The 2,051-nt window shown below is 52.9% G+C and overlaps 1 protein-coding gene across 1 annotated transcript in view; it reads right to left on the reverse strand.

Annotated features, from left to right (window-relative positions):
- Positions 1–1,677, reverse strand: part of LOC108799779 (G protein-activated inward rectifier potassium channel 3-like) — a 3,351-nt gene extending 1,674 nt beyond the window's left edge. The window contains exon 1 of the mRNA XM_018571697.1: positions 544–1,677. Coding sequence (XP_018427199.1) covers positions 544–1,660 — 1,117 coding nt within the window. The 5' untranslated portion in view covers positions 1,661–1,677. The remainder of the gene's footprint in view (positions 1–543) is intronic.
- Positions 1,678–2,051: the final 374 nt, after the last annotated feature.

Genomic DNA, 2,051 nt, shown 5'->3' on the forward strand with positions numbered 1-2,051 from the left:
CGGGAAGCCGGCTCCATGCTCCCTCGTCATAAGTGACGAGGGAGCATGGAGCCGGCTACCTGGCCAATCAGGAAGCTGGGCAACATGTAATGACTCGCTGCCCAGCTTCCTGATACCGGAAGCTCAAGTATCGGGCTAGACATCGGAGCATACTTGTACTCACCGTAATATCGGCACCAATACTAGTATCGGTGCATCCCTACCATGCAGTGTTTAATCTCATATGTTGGTCCTGATTCACCTAACGTGGAACACATTTGGTGGATGAGGTTGTTATCATTATGGTGGCATTCATTAAAACTGCACCTTCCCTTTTAAAATGTACTTTCCCAACTCGCAAACTCCACCCCTCCAGCTATGGTGAAACTACAAATCCCATGAAGCATCTCTCTCCGGGCGTCATGTCTGTGGTTGTGAGAGTCTTGCAAAGCCTCATGGGATTCGTAGTTCCACCACAGCTGGAGGGCTGACTTCATTTTTATGAATTTTGTAACAATGGCATACCAAACCACCACCGCGCGCGCCCCCGTACAGCCGACTCACCGGTGGCTTCTACAATTCCTTCCAGAATGACGATGATCTCAAACTGCTCTCGCAGGAGTTCCTGTGGTCCCATCTCGTAAAAAGGGCTGTTTGCATCAATCACGTGACAGATGACTTGCGGCTCCACCAGGAATAATCGGTCTTCCCCGGTCTCATAGCCGAGGTTTATTTCTGACTGTTCCAGGGGAAGGAACTCCCCTTCGTACGTCTGGCGCGACTTAATGAGCTTTGCTCTGATTTTGGCGTCCACCATGTGGCTGTCTCGCAGGTCGCCGATGCGGAACATCAAGCCTAGGCGCTCATCCCGCGGGCACACTACGCAGTTCCGGCTGAAGATCAGCGTCTGGGCTCTCTTCTTAGGGCGGGAAATTTTGACGAACATGCAGCCCACCATGAGAGCGTCAATCATGGAGCCCACAATGGACTGGGCCATGATCAGGTAGACCCCTTCTTGGCAGTTGGCCGTCACCATGCGGGATCCGTATCCGATGGTACGTTGGGTCTCCACGGAGAAAAGCAGAGCCGATAGAAAGTTGTTGACGTTCTGAAAGCACGGGTTCCAGTCGTCGTTTTCGAAGTGGAGCAAATCGTGCCGCCAAAAGGCATCTAGGTAGTAGATGGTGGCAAAGATCAGCCACGTCACGATATAGCACATCATGAAGAGGAAGAGGAACCAGCGGTATTTGAGATCAACGATGGTGGTGAAGATGTCCGACAGGAAGCGCGCCTTCTCCTGGATGCGTCCCAAGTTGACTTGACACTTGCCGTCCTTTGCCACGTATCTTTGACGTTCCTTCCTCGTGGCGGCCTTGCCTTGGTGAAGCTCGGCTTCTATTAGCTTGCACCGTTGTTTTGGTGTCCTGTCAGGCCCTGTTGCTGGGGCAGAAAAGAGCCTGCGCGGCGGCATGTTGATGTAGCGAGGTCCACGAGTGATGTCGGGAACGCTTACGGCATGGCGGGGGTACCAGCGTCCATTGACAAATCCCTGATCTTTTAGGGAAGAGCGGCGGTACCGTGGGAGGTCAGAGGAGATACAGACACTTTGCCGAGGCCGGGCTGGGTAGGGGTAGCTGATGTCTGTGGTGCTCATATGACGTTTGTAGACACTGCGAGGCATGATGTCGGGAAGTGGAAGAAGGGGGTGAGTAGGTGGCGGCACTGGATGTGGAGCCGGTTTAGTCTCTGCGGCATAGGTTGGAATCACCACGCATTCCGGCTGTGGAAACAGAAAGGCGGATGAGATTGTTCTAATCTGGTTCTACTTAAACCAGGAGAACCTACCATCACATGACCTGAGGTGACCATCAATTTGCCCATCTCCATTTTGTTTGCAAGTTTAGGATGAATGGGTCTCCATAAGGGATGCACCGATACCGGTTTTTAGGTATCAAGTACCGATATTTTGCTTTCGGGACTCACCGATACTGGTGCGTCCGCGGGCATGGAGCCGGCTTCCCGGGCAATCAGGAAGCTGGGCGGAGGGTAATGATGTTGCCCGGCTTCCTGAT

Source organism: Nanorana parkeri, unplaced genomic scaffold (genome assembly GCF_000935625.1).
Source record: "Nanorana parkeri isolate BGI_ZX_2015 unplaced genomic scaffold, ASM93562v1 scaffold1811, whole genome shotgun sequence".
Lineage (NCBI taxonomy): Eukaryota > Metazoa > Chordata > Amphibia > Anura > Dicroglossidae > Nanorana > Nanorana parkeri.